The 20,984-nt window shown below is 33.5% G+C and overlaps 1 protein-coding gene across 2 annotated transcripts in view; it reads left to right on the forward strand.

Moving 5' to 3' along the window:
* Nucleotides 1-4,667: 4,667 nt before the first annotated feature.
* The window catches only part of LOC129732750 (1-phosphatidylinositol 4,5-bisphosphate phosphodiesterase epsilon-1-like), a 31,172-nt gene continuing 14,855 nt past the window's right edge, over nucleotides 4,668-20,984 (forward strand). The window contains exons 1-10 of one of the 2 annotated variants that reach the window (XM_055693938.1): nucleotides 4,668-5,254; nucleotides 5,493-5,806; nucleotides 14,508-15,307; nucleotides 15,626-15,901; nucleotides 16,033-16,178; nucleotides 16,607-16,727; nucleotides 16,999-17,613; nucleotides 18,386-18,530; nucleotides 18,605-19,427; nucleotides 19,487-19,620. In XM_055693938.1, the coding sequence (XP_055549913.1) occupies nucleotides 14,684-15,307; nucleotides 15,626-15,901; nucleotides 16,033-16,178; nucleotides 16,607-16,727; nucleotides 16,999-17,613; nucleotides 18,386-18,530; nucleotides 18,605-19,427; nucleotides 19,487-19,620 (2,884 nt within the window). In that variant the 5' untranslated portion in view covers nucleotides 4,668-5,254; nucleotides 5,493-5,806; nucleotides 14,508-14,683. The remainder of the gene's footprint in view (nucleotides 5,255-5,492; nucleotides 5,807-14,507; nucleotides 15,308-15,625; nucleotides 15,902-16,032; nucleotides 16,179-16,606; nucleotides 16,728-16,998; nucleotides 17,614-18,385; nucleotides 18,531-18,604; nucleotides 19,428-19,486; nucleotides 19,621-20,984) is intronic. The other variant, XM_055693937.1, reaches the window with a different exon arrangement.

Raw genomic sequence — 20,984 nt, forward strand, 5'->3', positions numbered from 1 at the left:
AAACAAGACGTGTGCGTATATTTTACCTCTATTTATTTTTTTTTAATTTTAAAATGATATATTTTAGTTTAGTTTTTTAGATTATAACTTTTCAAAAACTGTAAGATTGAATAATTTATTGAAGATTAATTTTTCGCGAAAATAAAAAAAGAAACGGAAACAACAGTTATCTTAATGAATAAACTCTGTAAAACAATTTTTTTTCCGTGTTGGGTATTTTCTTCACTGCGACTTTTTATTCATTTATTTTTTTATTTATTTATTTATTTCGTTAATCAATATAGACTACAAGATATACATATTTAAAAAAAACAAATGCACAAGCGCCGCTCCATCCCGTGTCATATTTTCAAAATTCAACTATATTATTTAGAAATGGCATTTTAGCACCGTTATATTCTGAAAAAATCAACTATATTGAAAGGTAAGTTAAGGGGTTATATACCTTTTTAGTTTTCAAAAAACCGAGAAAAATTTTACTGCATTATCTTCAAGTACAACATCTTGAGAACATTTTCACAAATTGTCATAAAGATCTGAGCAATAGGAAGAAAGTTAGAGCGATTGAAAAGTAAGTTAAGGGGTTATATACCTTTTTAGTTTTCAAAAAACCGAGAAAAATGTTATTGCATTATCTTCAAGTACAACATCTTGAGAACATTTTCACAAATTTTCATAAAGATCTGAGCAATAGGAAGAAAGTTAGAGCGATTTGCAGCGCGCCTTGCCACGGCCGCATAAGCTAAACTTGAAACTTTACACGCGATTATCTCGGAATAGTATTTTTCGAGAAATGACTTTGCCGTGATCCTGATTGCGGGAAAACTACTGAACCGATTTTCTTCATCTTTTTTTTTTGAATTTGCGTTATTAAATTCACCGGTCATTGAACGTTTGCTTTTTGAAACATACAGCTACATTTTTCCGCAAAAAATTTTTAATGCAATTTTTGGCGCTCAAAACGTGCATTTTTTGGGAAAAACGTTCTCGTTTGCACTGAAAACAAAATACTCATAAAAGCGATCGTTCAAGGACCCGGCACAGTTCTAAACTAATGAAATAATATGAGTTTTTTTATTTCGGTTGACCCGCTGAGTCTCTATCAGGATCACCGCAGGCCTCTGCAAAAAATAGCGTTTCGGGGAAATGGCCATTACTCCAGTCATAATTGGTATACCTCAAAATCAAACATATTTTTTTGTTGTTGATTAACTGCACTTTCAGAAAAATATCACTTTGATGCAATGAAAATGGTGCTATGCACTTAAAAATGAATTCAAACTTCCCTCATTTTTCTCGACCAAAAAGGTATATAACCCCTTAACACACAACCTAAATGCCGCGTGCTCAATAAAAAATCGCGTAAATTCACTTTTTTTCACATGCACATAAGAGTAGCATTTGAAACCATGAAATATTTCGTGTTGCATTTCTTTTTCACATGAAATATAAATGAATATATTGTAAAGTTGAATGCATGTATATATTTATAGCTTTGAGTTTATATCACTCACCATGCTAATTCACATGGTTAAAAACGATCCTATAAAGTGCATTATTCACGATGTAAAATTGTGTATGTTTTGCACTTCATGAAACCATTATGTATTTTCATTTGTATTAGTTGTAAATTTCATTTTTTGGAACTGTGTAAAACAATCGTATTATATATGTTTTGATATGTTTTAAGTTTCCCACGCTTTGATATGTCATAGGGTAACGAACCCATAAATTGACCACTTTATTCAAGACCAACAAGTTGAACGTGATACATTTTAATGTGTTACTTGGACGACGTTCAGTATCTACTGTATAGTGCACAATATACATTGTGTTACACATTCGGGTTGCATTACAGAAAGAATAACTTATCTAGTCATGTTAAATAGAAATTTCCTGATGGATGTCCATGCCCCTACATTCGTGCCCCAAAATTCTAATTTCGCCCACCCAAAAACCCATATCTCGCCCACTCCTGAAATACAACGGAAATGCAAATAACACTTGATCGTTAAGCTATTCAAAAAAAAATTCAGTTGCTTCCTAAATGTAATGGAACAAATGAAACAAATCAAGATATGAAAAAAAAAAACAAAAAAATTTTGTTACGCAACTGGCTGGTGAAGAGTGAAAGGAATTCATCGACACTTTCCCCGCGGAAGTACACCAATGAACCAATTTTTGAGATGCATATTCCTGTAATGTAATTATTTTTTCTAGATTATATAGTAATTGACTTACAGTGCTTAAGAAACTATGAAAAACTTATTACAAAATTCAAGTAAAATTAACAAAAAAACAAGCGTTTTTTCATACATATTTTTCAAATGATTCCAGAACAGGAGTATACACTTATAATATTTTTTTAGGTTATATGACTATGGAATAAATGCTTCTTTCAATGTTGATTTTGAGCTTTTATGAAAGCAGGAATATTTAAGCGTTGGAACGTCACGAAAAACATATAGTTTTTTACTTCATGAGAATCCTTCACATTTAATGAAACTAATATTTCAATTTTTCTTCATACTCAAAAACACGTTTAATCTGACTCTAAAAGATCTCAGTCTGGTCAAATACAGTCTAGGCTACAACCGGGATAGGTCTGCGTTGTAACGTCACGAAATTTTTGTTCTGTCTATAAAATATTCGTCTGTGTCTGCTAACATACTTGATGCGTCATAATTAGTTTACGTCACATCTGTCAAATAATTGTGAATAAATTTGATAAAATGGGTTAATGTTATAATTCATTAAACTATGGGTCATTTAGGAGTGACGTTACAATCTAAAAACTCAATATTATCATATTCAAAGGAATAGTCCAATCTGTATTGAAAATATCAGTATCATTCAGTAATTACGGGTCATCGGGAAATTTTTACACGGTCCTAAAAGCAACCATTGTACAAATTTGTCATGATGGAATAGCTCATAGTCTTTATGTTATACCTTCTGTTATACTTTATACTGTTATGTTACCCAGTTTTATCTCCCTTCTGAACTATAACGTTATACTTTTGAGTCACAGATGTCATAGAGAACTACACTAAGGTCGCTTTTTACGCGGGGGATGCGTTCCAAATTTGTATGGGCTCGCGTAAAAAACGACTTTTTTGAGTTGCAAATATAACAAAGAAAACCGTCCTAAAACGTTCAAATCTCGTTTGAATATGATAGTGGTCAATCTAGAGACCAAAATGCAATATTTCAAATTTTGAGTATTTACACCAAAAATTGTGAATTTTTTTGAAAACTGATATATGATCACTCGTGGCCTAAAACGAAAAACGTGATTGAAATAAGGTCGATATCTTGTACCGTTTTTGAGTAATGGAGAAAAGCAACCCGCGTAAAAAAAAAACCGCGTAAAAAGCGACCTTACTGTATACCGTAACTTTCGTTCTTTGCAATTCATTCTCAGACATTTTTTTAACCAATGCGTTGAAATGAAAATCTATGTATACGCTCTTCTAGAAAATTACTCATGTGTCTAAAGAATGTTTCCTCCACGGGAAAAAACTCAGTTTGCTAAGTCAGTGCAAAATTTCAAATCAATTTTAAAAATTGCAAAATTGATCAGTTAAGTTTTTCGTAATTTCAGATCATTGGGAAATTGAGTTTAACCATCCACCTAAATCATTAAATCTTATCTGCTTACCACGTGCTTTGAGGACAGCGGCAGAAATCTTAGCCTAGGAGTAATCACTCCGATATTTTATAGTTCGATACAGCAAATACAACGAAGAAAACCTATAAAATCTATGCTTTTCAAGAACTTTAGTAGATTCATCACGGAGTCGAAAATTGGTTTTACTGTTGGAATCAAAACACTTTATGACAGCTCGTTCAGGGCGAATTCATTATAATTGAAAGAACTTTTACAAAACTTAATATGAATTAAACGATATATGTCAACTTTTCCACTGCAATTTTTTGCCATCCAAGCAAGTGAATATAGATAGTTTGTAGTTATAAAATATTAGCATAGCACACAAAACATTATAAATTTTAAGAGTGTTATATATAATCATTAACCGTAACTAAAGTAAGTTTAAATTTACCATGATCTACTGTGTGGGCGCAAAATGGGGAGGCGATTTTTGGGGTTGTTACCCTTTATGTTTGTTGTCGACACGAAGGCGAACACATGTGTAAAATAACCACGAGGAAATCTGAATGGAATATGTAAACCTGTGTCAATTGAGTGTTTGGTTCCGAACACTCAATCGATTGCGCCCAACGCCCTTTCTCACCCCATACGTCAACTGGGTAACTCCCTTCCGTTTACCGTAATTGAATGCGCGCGCAGGTACGCCCGAAAGAATCGTTCGGATGTTATTCTAGAACAACGGGAGAAAATTCACAAAAAAGTGATTATATTTTATATTTATACTAACTACATTATGTTATTATTAGCTAATCGAATGACGGTAAAAACACAAATCGGAACATTATTCGCGAAAAATGTATCTTAGTATACCGTATATAAATAAACAGTAGAATGTCGTAATATTAATTATTCTGAAAAGTACTCGTATGGATAACACCGTGCGGAGGTACTAAATGAGAAATGAATAATTTTCTCCAGGCTTCCGAAGTTTTTCCGAATGGTGATAAGAAGGGATGTCGTCTACAAAAGTCACTGGCAGAAGATATAAATGCTCATTTCACACGTGGCAATCATAGAGCAATTACAAACTTTGTAAACGCGTCGGTTTATAAAAGGAAGATTATAGTAGAAAAGACAATGATATAGGCATCATCTTATCAGGGTAGCAAACATAGCAATTTGTAGGACAAGTTTAAAAAATATATCTTCATGCTGCAAATGAATGTTTGCTGAAACACAAACATAGTGTGATTTTCGTAGGGATCTGGATGAACCCTTAATATTGTTATAGTGTTGGTGAGTGAAACACGAAGCTGATCCACATCCGAGTATAAACGATGGTCCAAAGAGAGAATTTCACGGAATTTTCACTTCACAGTTCTTTCTTTGTCGTTATTGGGAACGGAGGCAACCTGTCTGTCTAACCGTCGATCAGGGCGTGAAAAACTAATCTGAATTCTTGTGGAATCTTCACAAGGGCAAATTAAAGCTTGTAAATGTTTTCTCAAACTTGTTTTAATTCAGGGCTTCAAATAAACTGTTTTAGATCCGGTTATCGTGTGAACAAAGAAGTCGACAGTCGCTTGACCTTTAAGTGAAAAAGAACTTTTTTATTGTGAGCGCAAAGGCAGAGTTAATTTGGTAATGGAAATTTTCCGTTCGCCCATTGTCTGTACTTTTCTCAATACCTTTAACTATGCGAAGTAAAAATATTTTCTGAAAGATCTAATGGACATTTTATTTCAATGTGACTCCGTAATAAACGATTTAATATATACAAAACAACTACTATGATGTATAATTGATTGAAAAGCTAAATTTTTTATGCAAGTGCGGTTAATGATGGTGTACTGACTTTCTCTTTTGCTCTGAATAACAGAAGTTAGTTGGCTGGATGATGTAAACCAAGAGAGGAGAGCGGGAAGGTTTTCACTTCCAGAAAACATTGAAAGGATAAGACCGACAACAGTACGTGAAAAGTGAATGGATGAGAAGAAACCTCGACGAAAAAACTTTGGGTTCTTTGTATGTTTATGCAAGAATAATAAAAACGTAAATTTTTAAACTACATAATCTAAAGATCAGAGGCGTTCAGCTCCGTTAGAACAACCAACGACAAAGTAAAACTCCTCCCGAACTATGTTCTCATTTCAATGGAAATTAGCTACGTAGGCGCGGCTTTCAAATCTGAGAGTAAGTATGATGAGCAATATTTCAACTAAAAGTGCAAATAATACAATTAACAATATAGTTGTTTTGAATTATACTGAAAAGGAAGAGAGGCTTACAGTCAACTATATAACTAAAATAAAATATTAACTTGAAGAAAAACAGGTTGAAGGTTGAACAACCATCAAAAATGGTTACCCACTGCTTTGTCAACCCTGGAAAGATATTTTGCGTCAATTTGACCCTTCGCTTTCAGCAATATTGCTCATTTTTTGCTAATAGTGCGCTGGTTTTTTCTCATTTTTTCTTAATATCAAAACTTGATTCTGGTGGCTGTTATTTACCAACACCGTAATGACCATTCATTGATATAAAGAATACATTATTTTAAATTATTCAATTGTCGGGAGTTAATTTGATGCATTATTATCGTTTTACACGTATCAAAATGTAATTATCCTTCCAGGGTTAAAGGGCGTAGATGCATTTTGTTTGAAAATTTTCAATGTTTCATATATTTGTTTTCAGCCTTTTTTTTGCGAATTGTACGTTTTAAACAGATCTACGAAGATATTAATTTTATTTTTACGAACTTGATTTTTACGAATTTTGAGTTGAGCCTATTATCATAAAAAAAACTGTTCTGAGAGTAAGTGTGATGAGAAATATTTCAACTATCAGTGCATAGAATACGATTTAAAACATAGTTCGTTCGAGAAAAGAAACGTACAAAAACTTGAGCCATGTGTGTGGTCTGACAGAAGTTAATTTTTTTTGTATGCCTGGTTTATAAACAAATGTTTTGTATTTCGCTGAGATTGTTAATTTACTATTAAATTTGTTTATTTTTTGTCAGTAATCATGTTTTTAGAAAATTCTCTTTTTTATTTTTCTAAACAATATAATCATATAAGTTTTTTAGAAATTTTGCAATTTGATCTCCTTGAGCAGAATTGTAGTTATTTATTCTATAAATAAAATCTAAAAATATCTCTGAATTATCGTACTACAACAGAAATTATGATTGTGTTCCTGTGGTTACTGCAGAACTCATACCAGGAACGTTGTAAACAAAATGGGGTGATAAATGAAAATATTGCGTAACAGTAAAAATCTTCTGTTGCTTGAAAGGAAAAGAGATTACTAGGGTTCAGTCATTGATCGCTGTCAAGGAAAATATCATTAAATATTAACATAAAAATATTAGATAGCGTGATAATGAGATATGAAAGCAGTACATTATTCATTGTCTTATCTCATTTTATTATTATTTCATTGTTTTATTCTTCCTTCATAGCTACAAAACAGTTGAAGAGTATTATTGTTCAATATTTTTTTCTGCTCTATAGAAATAGGTTTAATAAATTCAAATATTATTTATTTGTATATTTGGTTTGACTGTAACTAATGTTGTGGCATAAATTCATCAATTTAGAACAATAATGGGCGTATGTCATAAATACCTTTTCTTATTTAAACGCTTAAAATGATTTATATTATTTACTATTCGCACACAAATCATAGAACACGATACCCATTCAAAATATTTCTTTCTCAGCATACAGTTGCTACTTACCAGATAACAAACCTAAGTATCCTTGCCAGACCGCGTGACACGATATTCTTGAAGTATGTTTTCCGTCCCATCATCACACCATGCAGATAGATACGCGGACAATCCCGTGTATCCATACAAAAAGGATTTTCAGAATTTAAGCAAGACCAAGAAAAGAGACACGACACAGCAACTAAACGAGTTGACTAGCTTTCAACAATTCGTACCCGTAACCCAGCTCATTACTACAAGTATCATTCACAACTTATAGTGTTTTTACGTGTTCGAGACAAGTTCGTCGTATGTAATTATCCAGCAAGCGACTTGGGAAGACTGACGGCTTACTACTCAAAGAAGAGTGTGCACGTAATAATACACATATACATATACAAGTGTCGGACGGGTCAGTTAGAAAATGATATGAAATATGGCAGCAATGATAGAATATGTGGGTTTCTCCTTCCGCAACTAATTTTGTTATAATAGTGACATGGTGACAACCATTCTAAAGTGCGACGATATCTATTAAATAGGGCATAATCAAACTACTACTACCTGCTAACAGCATTCGAGCGACTTCCAAATTATTATTGGAAGAAAAAACAAATATGCCCAAAAATATGAAATGATGATGTTTTAAGAGAACAATTATCCAACTGATTTTTTTTGGTGAGAAATAGTGTTAACGAAAATTTTATATAAGATGTGTATCATGGCTGTACACCAATTTTTTCAAACCTATTTTTTATAAATTTTTTTCTAAGATATTTTTTCTTTTTTATGTGTGTTTTTCTAGAAAAAAGTCTACAATTGAATAATAGAATTTTCAACGACATATGGGTCGTTCCATACGAAGTGTCCATGCAACTTGGACACGACCATCACGGATTTGGCTCAAAGTTAGGGGAAATTTTCATCTAGGTTCACCTTGTAACATGTCCAAATTTAATTTTTCTATGATGCCTACCGGACTTAAGGTAAAATCCAATAGCCAATTATATAACTAATCCGAATTTGAATTGAATATGTCATTGAATTGAATATGTCATCGGTAAAGCTACGAGTGCCCTCTGGGCATGTAGCAAAGCTATTGGCAGAACATGGGGTCTAAGGCCAAGTATGATCTATTGGTTGTACCAGGCAATAATAAGACCAAGAATAACGTATGCCTCGCTAGTGTGGTGGCCTAAAACAAAAAAAAAGGTCAACGCAGAACAAGCCTGGCAAGTTGCAAAGGCTAATTTGTAATGCAATTACAGGAGTAATAAAAAGTGCTCCGTCGAAAGCCTTAGATGCAATTCTGCATCTATTACCACTCCACCAGGTAGTACAACTAGAGGCGGAAAAAAGTGCATTGAGACTAACACGCCTTAAAAAAGTACCTGATGGAGATCAGACAGGCCAGCTGGCAATCCTCAAACATTTTCAGCTGAGCAAACATATACCAGGTATCGAAGATTGGATGAATACAGAAGCAAACTTCGAAATACCTTTCAAAATCATAGAGACCGAACGGGAAGTTTGGTCGTCTTTTACACAGATGGCTCAAAAATGAATGATTCAACCGGAGCAGGTATAAATGGTCCTGGGATAAGTATCTCGATACCAATGGGCCGTTGGCCTACAGTGTTCCAGGCCGAAATATTTGCAATTTATGAATGTGCACAAGTCTGTTTGGCTAGGAAATACAGGCATGCTAACATATGCATTTTTTCTGATAGCCAAGCAGCACTTAAAGCACTAAAAGCCTTCACATGTACCTCTAAGATAGTATGGGAGTGCATCCTTCCACTGAAACAACTGGCAGAAAGGAACCAAGTATGGTTATACTGGGTTCCTGGTCACTGCGGAGTGGAAGGCAATGAAAAAGCCGATACGTTAGCTAGACAGGGGTCATGTACCGACTTCATTGGCCCAGAACCGTTCTGTGGGGTGTCATCAAGCACCTTGAAAGCAGAATTGAAAACCTGGGAACATAGGACAATACAAGAGAACTGGATATGCTCAGTAGGGCTACGCCAGTCTAAACGCTTTATAAAACCAAGCGTCAAGAAAAGCCAGCATTTGCTTAGTTTGAATAAAAAGGGACTAAGGACAATTACCGGACTGTTTACAGGACACTGTCCAAGTAAGCATCACCTGAAACAAATTGGTCAGTCAGATGACGAAATTTGTCGTCTCTGCGGGTTCGAATGTGAAACCGCAGAACATTTGCTCTGCCACTGCAGTGCACTAATACAGCGCAGAATAGGAGCCTTTGTAAAAGGAACTTTGGAGCCTTTTGAGGTCTGGTCTGCGAATCCTAATGAGGTAATACATTTCATACGAAATTCAGTGCCTAATTGGGAGAAAGGGTGCGATAGGACAACGACGATCACTTCCATCAATAGTGATATGTCTGCCACGAGTACCTAGACTAAAGAAGAGGTATACCACAAAAGATCAAAATAATGGTCGCAGTGGTCCAAATGTTGCAAAAAAAAACTAATCCGAACAGTGTTGTCCAATGCCTACCGGACTGAAGCGAAAATTCAATTCAACGCTTGGTGGCAACACCAAAATTGAACCGTGCCAAAAACGAAACGTGCCAAAAGCGAACGAGGTCTGTAAATGGTTTTCAATGAAAATAAACCAGAGAATCCAGGAAAAATATAAGTTATGATAGGAAGTGTTGCCTGTTGTTGTTTTTTTATACACTGTGCTACAGCGATTTAGAACTTCTGAAGTGATCTAGTATAGGTTGTAGATCTGTTGGTTGTAGGTTGTAGGCTGGGGGTAACATTCGCTCATAGTAGAAATTCTCCAAACACCACTAAAATCTGAAGTTATGGTCAAAATACGTTTGTTTACCTAAGCGCCTTTATTTTTTTTTAATTCAGTAATTTATCAACCGATTTTCAAAATTTTAGCAGTTTTACAAAGAGGACAAATAGAGCTTTCAAAATATATACTGGTTTGTACTAATATCAATGAAATATGTTGAGTTATTGGAGTATAAATCTAATTTTTTAGACCTTTTCACGCATTTTTTCAACTCAATACGAAATTTGCCGTCTATTTTTGTAAGAAAAATATTACAAATAAACTAAAACTTTGAAAATATAATTAACGACGAAAGAAATCGGTTGATATTTGGCTGAATTATATATTTTTTACGAAAACCAGAATCTTTGGCTTCTATCGCACAATTGTTTTACGTTGCTGCGTTTTTGATTCGGAAAAGTGTATTCATCTTTGAAATTTTTTTTCATTAATTTTTTTTCGTTTTTTTTTCAAATATGTTTTAATATTTTTTATTTATTTCAAATTGTTTTAAATTTTTAAATTTGTGAATCAATTAGGGACCGTCTTTCAATTACGTAGCACAAAATAACTATTTTCGACTTCCTCTCCTTCTATATAGATCTTCAAAATTTTTCGTATGGGTTGTATAAGTTGTAGGGAATTAATAATTTCTCATTAAAAATATGCACCCCAAAACAAACTTTTTTACGAAAACCAGAATCTTTGGATTCTATCGCACAATTGTTTTACGTTGCTGCGTTTTTGATTCGGAAAAGTGTATTCATCTTTGATATTTTTTTCCATTAATTTTTTTTCGTTTTTTTTTTTCAAATATGTTTTGATATTTTTTATTTATTTCAAATTGTTTTAAATTTTTAAATTTGTGAATCAATTAGGGACCGTCTTTCAATTACGTAGCACAAAATAACTATTTTCGACTTTCTCTCCTTCTATATAGATCTCCAAAATTTTTCGTATGGGTTGTATAAGTTGTAGGGAATTAATAATTTCTCATTAAAAATATGCACCCCAAAACAAACTTCATTGACTAAAAACATTTAAAATAACAGTAATCAACTCTGTTTTTATTTAAATTAGTTAAAAAAAAGTTTTTTATTATTAATTTTCAAAGAAATTTGAAGTTGTTATACAACTTTTGATACAAAGTCCAGTATGAAGAAATTAAAATCATTTCTATGGAAGATTTTTTTTTCGAATTCTTGTTAAGCCTTTTTTCAAAATAGTACAACTATTCCTAGGTATTAGATAGAGATAGTTATTTTAAATCAAAAAGCTGTTGATAGTTAACATTCTAAATGCATCAGTTTTCGAGTTATTTTGAATTTAGCTTCGAAAATTTTTTGATATTTAGGAAAATAAACCATTTTCTTAATTTGTCCGTGGTTCACCAGCAAAAACCATAAGTACATTGAAATGTTTGATCAATGTTGTACAATTCACTCTTCGACAACAAGGCTATTGGGTCAACGGTTCTCAAGAATCAAATATTAGATATATTAAACACTCATTTTCGGTTTTTATTATCCTAATAACATTTTTTTTTATGACATGGATGCTAACTTTATCTTATATCTATATACATCATGAGTGATTGCTACCTCATCATTTGAAAACAGCTTCGCTTGTGTCTTATTTTCTGAAATCAGAACAAAAGAGTAGTACTTTTACTTAGTACCGCATATTTCTTTTGATTGTTTGAAAATTTTGCTCCATTACGTTACTCCTGGTTCGTATTCTTTATATGATATCCAACAAAATGACATTTTTTTTTGTAATGGGATTTTCATGTTTTTTAGTCAAACTTGCCTTTCCTGCCATTCGTTTTAATATGCCACCAATTGCATCGCATTCACATGGGCCATTGCCAGGAGAAGTCGCAAAAAATGCCACTCTGCATCTACGTTATCTTTTGTTTTGAACTTACAAAGACTTGCAAAGTGTCTTTTTTTTGTTGTATTGTGTTGCAGCTCTATCGGACATAAATTTCGCTTTTATCAACTGTATTTTTGGTTAAAAAAAAATTAATTCGGCAATAAACATCTGAACTGCAACAGTATCATGATGAAGTACTTCAGATATTACAAATTATTTTTTGAAAATAATAACAAATTATTTTTTGAAAAACGTGTGTTCGAGTTACGGTTCGGGAAAGACTGTTAGTGTCAGTAGGATCGTAGTGCTAGCCCCGCAATTGTTCTGTACACTAAACAGTTGGCTGCGAAGTCTGTGTATAAATAAAACAGAAGTTTTGAATCGGAATTTAGCACCAAGGATTTGCTTTGCTAATAGTTGTTTAAAGTGAAATTTAAACTGTGTTCTTTGTTGGTTCCAAGAGTTTGGCAGAACCGAAAGTATTCTTACTTTATCTTCTATTGAACATTCGGGCGTGGTAATTTTTTCTTTTAATTGCGAAATCATCTCGTTAAAGTCTTTCGCCTTAAGTTTCAATAATTCCAGGTCATCTTCCGCATCAAAACGAAAAATGAGTCAGTAATGTTCAGATACTTTTTTCTGGGATATTTTTCCTGATTGAGCTTTGCCAATGATATCGGTAAAACGTTGATTCCAGCTATACCTTTGTTAGATAACTCAATTTTATGTGCTCTAGAACATTCTTTTTGATTGCTTTCCTGAGCATATAGTGATGTAATTTTTGTAGTAGATGGTATCTCCTCCATTTCGTATACAGATGCAGGTGGTTGCAACTCCGTCGTCAGAATGTTTCTTCCACATCCTGATGTTGATGTTTTCATGAATGATTTATGTGGATGCTCTTCGAGATCATACTCATTTTTCACTTTGATATAATAATATAATCTAAACGAGACACAAAATGATAAAGACGTAGTAAACTGAACTTAACTGTTTAATATTTCTAACTTTGCAATAACATTTTCGTTCAATTTGTTTAAGCTAGATGAGCACCGATGATCAGGAAAGCGTTTAAAGCACTTAGGCTTGGTGTATTCCATTTTCACTTTATTCATCTTCACTAGAAAGAATTCTGTTACTAACAATTCTGGAGAAGCGCAATCGAATTTATATACGAAAACAGTTATTAAATGTAACCCAGCAGGTTCGGGTAAAGTACTCTACAACAGTTATTATTAGTAAACAAGTAGGTACCCGATCAGAAAGGCAAAACAAAATTGTAACAGAAGCTGTTAGTGTGTTATGAAAAAAACCTTTTAGGCTGTGTTTTCAATTTAACCCCGTTAGGTGTTATAATACCAGAAATTGTAACAAAAATGATTTCACTAGTATCAAACCCATATCAAGCTTTGTTACTAACGTATCAGCTTTCTAACAAAATAAGTAGCATATAGAACAGTATAATAACAACTATTGTTAGAAATAACAGGTTTCGATAGAGATGAAAAATCTGTTAGACTTGTTTCAGAACAACTTCATTTCAGAATTTGTTATCATAACTCATTCGGATTCAATTTCCTCATCAAAAGCTTATGGGAAAATACAAATTCGTATCAAAATTTGTTATTTGTATCTCGTGTTGATAGAATTTTGTAATTTGCTAGTTCTGCTCTTCTGATCGGGAAGGGATACAAGGCAAACATATTTTTGTTAATCCATTAGGTAAGGAAAGCGTATAGGTAGTATGAGGTACGGTGTCTGAATTATTAATCCAATCGTTTTCCTGTCAAAGAATGAGCTGAATATTATCAATCAAACATATTACTGAAGAGCCACGGACAACTAAGAAAAGGTGTAGGTATTTTCTTGAATGTTAAAAAATTTTGGAACTAAAATTCGAAATAACTCGAAAACCGATGCATTTAGAATTTTAACTATCAAAAACTTTTTGATTTAAAATGATTAACTGAATCTTTTAAAATCATTTGAATATGAGTAATAAAAAAAATGTTGATATAATGGCTCTAGTAAAAAAATCAACGTTTTTTTTTAATTCAAATTGAGTTTTTATCTTCATTTTTTGTTAGTCAAACATGTTTTATTATGAGGTATTATTAATCCCCATAAACTTCTCAATCAGTTTTTCAATACAACCAATGGTTTCTGAGCTACAATTCTTCGAATAAACCTATGCTAGGGTGCCCTTTTAGAAAATAATTCATGGGTCTAAAAAATCTCTCCATCTGCGAAAAATGCTCAGTTCGCTGAGCCAAAAACGTGCTCAAAGTTTCGCTAAAATCAAAAAGCGTTGATATTCGACCAAAGGTCATTTGGCGCGGTTTTGCTCTACTATATATAATCGAGTCTAAATTTATATATAATCGAGTCTGACCAGTAGCTACAGTTTTGAAGAAAAACCGATTTTAAAAACTTTTGTGAGAAAATGTACGTACGTCATTTTACCAGGATTTTTTTTTCTTTTCATATTTATAGATTGGATTGCAATAAAATTCCAGCAAAAAGTTTCAACAAGAATCGGAGTAACTAAGTGATCGTCATATACCTTAAAAGTAAGCCAGCAAGTTTTTGAGTCGTGGTACGGTTCTGAAGGTGGAGGAGATTGCCAACTTTACAAATGTCAAATTAACTTCTACGTCTATTAGCGTAACATGCATGAAGCTTTTCCAAGTCTTCCATTTGAGAGTACCATTGCAAAAAATATATTGTTCACGCTAGAGCAAGCATCACCATTACTAGCACTAACGTTGTACACTTCTGAACGAATAAAGCAGCTAAACACAACTTCAAAACCAAATTTTGAAGCAATTTCATTGGTGATTAAATCTATTCCTGTAACCAAAACAAAAGAAACTTTACTTTTCCCGACATCATCAAGCAACTCAGAATCAATAATAATTATCACTGAAAGGATAACAATTAGTAGTGAGTGCACGACAATTAAAGAAACGTTGGTGGATAACCATCCGGAGAAGGATGTTGTATCTGATACTGACAGCTCACAAAGCCACGTTGGCAATTTGCCATCAACAGTCGTCCCAACAGCAACATCAGGGACAGCAACGGCTAATCCGGTGGTATTAGCAGTGTCAACTACATCGACATCTGGCGGGCCCAGCGGATTTGGGAGCGGAAATGTAATTTCTACATCAGTTGCAGCGACAATATCTAAAACACCTTGCTTCAGTGAGTTAGAGGAATTACAAAACATCCTGCACTTTCCTGAAGAGGTTGCACTTAGGATCACTGATACTGAGTATCAATTATTTTATCAGGTAAATATATATATATATTTTTTTGTTCATCTATAATTTATTTGACACGGCACAAATACAATTTAATGTTTAATGGCGCCAATTATATCTGGTAGCTTACTTTCTAAAGTATCTTAATAACTAAAAGCAAATTTTTTATCCTCGCTGCCAACTACGAGCAAATATATTTTTTGTTAACTATTGAAATTGTAACGTAATACATCCAGAAATTGCAACTTATGCATTATTATATTTACATGGGCTCATTTTTTTAGCGCTATGACTGTAATATTTGCATTTTGATGATAAATAAAGCTATTCATGGTAATTCGATTTCAGGTATCTTCGAACGATTTCATCGATGAAGCGATCTGTGACCTGCAGCAAGAGTTCTCTCCGAATACTTCTATTGAGGAAACTCTCATCCTTACTGCCTCAGATACAACGAGTACTAGTTGTAGTCGTAGTAGTATTGCTGGTGACACGCGAGAGCAGATAGGAACAATTGGAACTGCATCCGCCTCTACCATAAACGACAGGTGTAGCTCTACTACTCACAATAAATCCGAATTGTTTACATCAAAGCTGAATCATATTCGTAAAAGGTTTTGTGAGGTATTGTGTCGTTATTGCCGAAATGCATTCTTTTAATTATCATATCAGATGGTTGTAATAAGTTTTATAATATATTTAAAACTTTTTTTTTTCATCTTGATGGCGGGACGGCATTTTATTACGGAACCCAGACGAGTGCGTGGACCAATTATTTTATTCTGTCACAAGGTACAAATGACGAACGTAAGGCGGCCTTTGCGTGTCTTTTGCGTGTTGCTATTTCATGCTGGAATATTGGGAATTTTAATGGGGCTAAAGAAATAGTGGATGGTCTGAAGTAAGTTCTAACATTTGCCAATATATCTCTGCAAACGCATCATAAACAATTTATAAAAACATGTTCAATGTTATATGTGTTATATCTCAAATTCATTCTAACTTTTCATTATTCTCGTTTTCAAATATGCTGCTAGTGATTAAGAAAGTTTGAAGAAGGGGTTTCTTTCGGCCTCCAGCAGTATTAGAAAGTTGTAGGCCGGCGGAAACTACTTGCTTCCGATTTTTTTCAACCCACATTTTTGTGAGAAGCAGATCGTTTTTATATGTGATCAACAAATAAAAAAATAAAACAAATTATTAAATTCAATTAATTCATTAAACTCAATAAATCATAAAAAAATAATAATTGACACGGCTGGTCTGATATTTAATTCCGATATTTTTTATGTCAACTAATTGTCTACTGTTTTTTATTTTTACTTTCAGATCAATCAAGAAAGAGTTATATCTAACACCGGCTACAGAACGCGGACGAAACACTGTCTATGAATTTCTTTCTACAGTTTTTGACTCCAGCGAGTATAACAGTGCACTTTCGAGAGCATTGGTAAGTAAGTTATGGTATTGTTGAAAATTATCACGAATGTTTTCTATATGAAAAACTTTTTCAACAAGAATCTTTTTGTTTTATGTTAATTTATGTAAACAATGAATTTTCATATATCAAAATTATCACAAACTTAGATACTATAAGAAATTTAAAAAAGAATATTCATTTGAAATTTCACGGATATTAAACTATAACTGAATGTTTAATTACTAATTGTGTTCGTAATACTCTAGCGATGTCATACTTATTGAAGTAATTTTTGTTATAGGCTATATCGACATGTCGGCCAATCCCCTATTTCAAAAACCATATCGATGAAATCAAATTCTTACTTAGAACTGCTTCTGAACCAACATCACGAGATTTGCAGCGAGTGGAAAAGTACTATTTAGGTGATTCAAAACCAACGCCATCAAACGTTGATGATGAAGAATTTATCCAAAAATTGATTAAGGCCGCAATACCATTGAATTATCCGGCTCAATTCAGTACATCGACTATACCATTACCTTCAGATGAACCAACAGAACTATTGTTGATATCGGATTCGCTGGACGAACCGAAAATCGATCCACTAACTGAAGAAATTTATACCAAAATACTACCAGCATTGCAAAAAGTTAACGCATTTTTGAGCCATCATAGGAATTTATGTCGTGAGTCCCCTCATAGCTTACTGGATTTTCTCAGATCTGCTGCCAACAATCCTAGACAAACAAAAATCCCCATTTATCAACCATCGAATGTACAAGAACTAGAAGAGGACTATGAAGTTGAAATAGGAAGCTACAATCCTGTACAGCCTCTGTTTTTCGATCACGGTGTCAGCATTGTACCTCTGTTAGTTCGTAAAAACAATGCTGTAGATCATCATATATTACAGGTACACGCATAAAAATATTTATCTACATATTATTAATTTTTCTCAAACGAGTTCTGCACTTTCAGCGTAATAAACCATATCTTTCATTGAAATCGAATGAATGTTTCATCTATGCTACTGTTTCAAATGCAATATGCGTATATTTCTAAGCACTAACTTACCTACTTTCTTATTTATTGTAAAAACTTGAAAATGCCCAAGATAGGGAAACAATTTTTTTTTTAATTATGTTTACGAGCAGTTTTTCAATTTCAACGTTTTGAGAATAATTGTATTTCATTCTAAAGGATTTGGGTAACCATTAACCATCAAAAAATATTGCAATGAACTTTATAAGTGCGGCCGTTTTCAAATTATTTTGAAATAAATTTAAAAAACTTTGATTTTTTCTTAGCAAAATCAATTTTTTGTTAGTTATTTATTAGTCGCAATTTCATTCAGAACCCTAACTATCGATCGCTGAGCCGACGCGAAAATTTGCATTTATTTATAATTATCAGCTATATTGCCAAAATGAGCCCACAGAAATACCATTCATGATTTTTGTTAAGTATTAACTACGAACTATCGAAAACAACACTTTATAAAATAAACATAACGTATTGTTTTTTAAAAGATTTCTTTGATATTATGGCATGTGACATATGAAGTAATATTGCATCATTTCTTCTATTTGTTTAATATAAAATTTAATAGGCACAGCATGTCATAGCAAAACGTAACTAATGATTTTTTTTTCTCATTTTCCATTTACTTTTTGTATGATACACAGATTCTTCATCATGGCACAACAGCCGTACTTTGGGAACCGGAAGTTCCGGCGGATCGTTCCACTTATGTATTTATTCGTCTGGAACGATCTTGCTCCAATATCTCATGGCAACGAACGGCATGGCGTAGAATCAAATCACAACAAGGTGATACTCTGTTCTGTATTTTTTTTTTTTCATTTTGCTGTTAAATTAAAAAGCATTTTTTTTACATACCACAGAGTATGAATTCAACCATAATCCAGAAGAAAGTGTTGCATGGCGGTTCACGTCCAGATATTTTTCTAACACAGGAGATTTGGAAATGCAGTGTCAAAACTTAGAAGAAGGGACATTAGACCTAGGAACAATCAAAGATATCACAATGGGTTCTCGCAATCACGAATACGATTCGGAAATCCTGGCTGCAGGAAGGCGATTTGGGTTAACACACGTAGAATGTTGTGTATCATTGTTATATGGCAGCTCCGCTAGTGAAAATCGAGTGTTGTGTATCTTATGTCCCCCAATGTTATGTCGAACATGGTACATTGGATTGCACTGGATGCTTCGGGGACTTCGACGCCAACAGAGTTTAATTGATCGATCTATGCTTTGGCTGAAAGAACTTTACATTCAGTTGTATTTTGAAGAGGGTTCATGCAATGAACCAACAGTGGGTGATGCGATTAAAGCGTTTGGTGGTCAACTATACTTATCTTCCATCAGATCAATTTCTGGTGCATACATCAATGAATCCGCTCCAGAATTAGCAACATCCGCTTTCACGGCATTATCAAATAAAAAAGACTCTACCGTAAAAATTAAGAAGAAACGATCTGTTGCCAATTTGCTGAATCAAAATAACATTAACAGTAACAGCAGTCCTTCAATAGATCATAGCTCAAGCGAAGTAGACAAAAATCGAGCAACAGAACGACGGAAAGATCGTAATGGTCCACATGATCAACTCAGGCAGAATATGAAAAACTTACGCATAGGAACGGTAACCCACGAAACACAGCTTGACTTTTTAAGTTTCGTCTCCCTGTACAGATCTTTTAGGTTAGTAAATAATATCCAAGTCCTCTAAATAACACTTGAAACACCAAACATATTTTTAGTATATTGACGAGGCCTGATTTACGCGATATTTTCAACCAGTTGGCAGTGATATCTGTATGCAGAACGACGCTCAATGGCGAGAAAAGTAGGAGTGCTCCTGAGCTTTCTGATGCTGCAGTGAAGCGGAAAATAGGTATGCAAACTATTTATCACATACAAACTTAACAAACTTCCTCAATAGATATTATTTTGTGGCAAACTTTTTGTTTGGGTTATGTAGATGAGCAAAAACTTAACTGCATTTTGTTATTGTGCTATTTTTTAATTAAGTTGAGTTGATTATTGACAAATTTAAGGTGTCTTGCAAATAGATATGATAATCACAAAAACATTACCCTTGAAAGATAATCTTATTTTGGCGTTAAATTGACGCACGAATTTTAAATCAATAAAAATGCAAGTTTTTGTTTAAAATTTAATAATAAGCGGTCATTACGGTGTTAACACATCGATACATAACAAACTATTTGAAAAAGAAGAAGGGGCAATGTCAGTGAAAGCGACGAATCAAAATTAACAAAGAATATATTTCTAGGGTTAAGAATAAGAGTAGATTGATGATCATACTAGAAAGTATGTAATTTCTGAACCTTGCCGATTGTTTGCATTGGAAACAGATGATTTTAAGTTATATTTCTATTTTATAACGTTCTGTTAACGCGATAGTTACTGGAAAATCAGCGTTTATTTCAACAATTGCTCATATTCAGTTCCCCATTTAGAACGAATAATAAGATAAGGTATGCAGCTGCTATCCGTTCCCGGGCTGAAAAGTAGAGATTGAAGTTTTCAATGGAAACAACAAGCATTTCGAAACATTCTGATTTAATTCACTGAGCTCAAAAACTAAAAAAAGTCCGAACAGTGAATATCATGATATTATGTCAGGTTGAGATTACTTACTCAATTTTATTAAAAAAATTAAAGACGTTTTTAATGTATTGATATACTGTGCGATTAAAATACTTACACAATATTAAAATAACCTCTCAAATCATTCACCCGGTGCAGTCTGTTAGCACCCTCCGCCCTTTCCAGTCGACGCCACTGGACCAGTGGCGTAGCGTGACCGGGTAACACCCAGGGTGGAAAATCTGGGTGTCACCTCGTTCCTCCTGAGTGTCACGTTCACCAGGTTGCAATGAAATCATTTTGTTATAAAAAAAAATCGTGAGAGTTACCACGTTCGTTTTCAATTGCACTAAAACTACCTATTTTTGAAAAATTGGTTAAGATTATACTCTTAAAAGCCAATTTATATAATTTTCGAGGGTTTCACCGCGACATCCACCTAATTGATAGTTAATCTCACTGGTATCCCCCTTATGAAGGTGACACGTAATAAAATTTTCCTCATGAGTGTCACTCTCTAGACCGCCCCCACCACGCTACGCCAGTGCACTGGACAGTACTAATATCTACGCCATAACTGAATCCAGTATTTTTTCCGGTATTTATTATATGAAATTTCAATAACTCTTATAAGATTTTAATGTA

The sequence above is a fragment of the Wyeomyia smithii genome, chromosome 3 (genome assembly GCF_029784165.1).
Source record: "Wyeomyia smithii strain HCP4-BCI-WySm-NY-G18 chromosome 3, ASM2978416v1, whole genome shotgun sequence".
Classification (NCBI taxonomy): Eukaryota; Metazoa; Arthropoda; class Insecta; order Diptera; family Culicidae; genus Wyeomyia; species Wyeomyia smithii.